The sequence below is a fragment of the Oryzias melastigma genome, unplaced genomic scaffold (genome assembly GCF_002922805.2).
Source record: "Oryzias melastigma strain HK-1 unplaced genomic scaffold, ASM292280v2 sc03206, whole genome shotgun sequence".
NCBI lineage: Eukaryota > Metazoa > Chordata > Actinopteri > Beloniformes > Adrianichthyidae > Oryzias > Oryzias melastigma.
This window is the reverse complement of record NW_023419774.1, coordinates 1,464-2,484: the sequence shown is the minus strand read 5'-3', so window position 1 is coordinate 2,484 and position 1,021 is coordinate 1,464. Positions and strand designations below refer to the sequence as shown.

Here is a 1,021-nt window from a genome sequence, read left to right as displayed (position 1 = left end):
TCACTACACTCCATGCGGCTCTGCCTGCCCCCCGCCCAGCTGCCAGGAGCCTGACAGCTCTGGAGACTCCTGCGACCTGCCCTGCGTGGAGGGCTGTGTCTGCAACGACGGTCTGGTCCTCAGCGGAGACAAATGCGTCCCGCTGAGTGAGTGCGGCTGCACGGATGAGGATGGACAGTACCGACCCGTAAGTTCTCCGGACTGGAGCCCCAGTCCCTGTCGTCCCACACACATCCCTCCTCAGAGATGCACTTTTTCCCGTTCAGGTCGGAGACACCTGGTTCACAGAGACTGACTGCTCGGAGCGTTGCAAGTGCAACGGCAACCACAACATCACCTGCGAGCCGTGGCAGTGCAGTCCTGCACAGGAGTGCAAGGTGGTGGAGGGCGTGCTGGACTGCCACTCTACAGGTAACTGGACCTGCTGGGAGAGGAACCCCAATTCTATTAACACCTTGTTCTTACCTTTAACTCATTTGTCCTTCAGGTAAAGGAGTGTGCCATGTGGCCGGAGATCCGCACTACTACACTTTTGACGGTGTGATGCACACATTCATGGGAACCTGCACATACACACTGGTGGAGGTAGGAAATGACTTCACTTTCAGTATCATTTGCACTATGAAGTGTTTGTCCACTTCACAACCCTCTGTGTTTTTGAGCAAATATCTTCATCTCTGCACTCGAACCTTGCAGGTGTGCAACAAAACTCTGGTCACGGACTTCAGGGTGGTGGCTAAAAACGAGGAGCGAGGTCAACCAGAGGCGTCCTACGTCCGCTCAGTCAAAGTCTTCCTGCCTCAGGACACCGAGGTGGAGCTGCAGAAGGGCCGCAGAGTCCTGGTGGGTGGTCTGATTGAAGGCGCTCCACACTAGGGGTGTAGGGGGAAATCCATTTGGCGATATATCACGATATATATTGCGATATTTCATTTTGCGATCCTTGCATCATTCTAAAATGCTGGCAAGATGATATTTAATCAATTATTTATGAGTAAACGTAGTTCACTCTTACAGTTTT

General features: G+C 52.7%; 1 protein-coding gene across 1 annotated transcript in view; it reads left to right on the top strand.

Annotated features, from left to right (window-relative positions):
* Positions 1–13: 13 nt before the first annotated feature.
* LOC112138851 (zonadhesin-like) overlaps positions 14–1,021 on the top strand; it is a gene marked incomplete at its 3' end in the record, with an annotated part of 2,186 nt that continues 1,178 nt past the window's right edge. Inside the window, exons 1-4 of the mRNA XM_024261511.2 lie at positions 14–187; positions 267–411; positions 488–585; positions 697–843. Of these exons, the coding sequence (XP_024117279.1) occupies positions 544–585; positions 697–843 (189 nt within the window). The remainder of the gene's footprint in view (positions 188–266; positions 412–487; positions 586–696; positions 844–1,021) is intronic.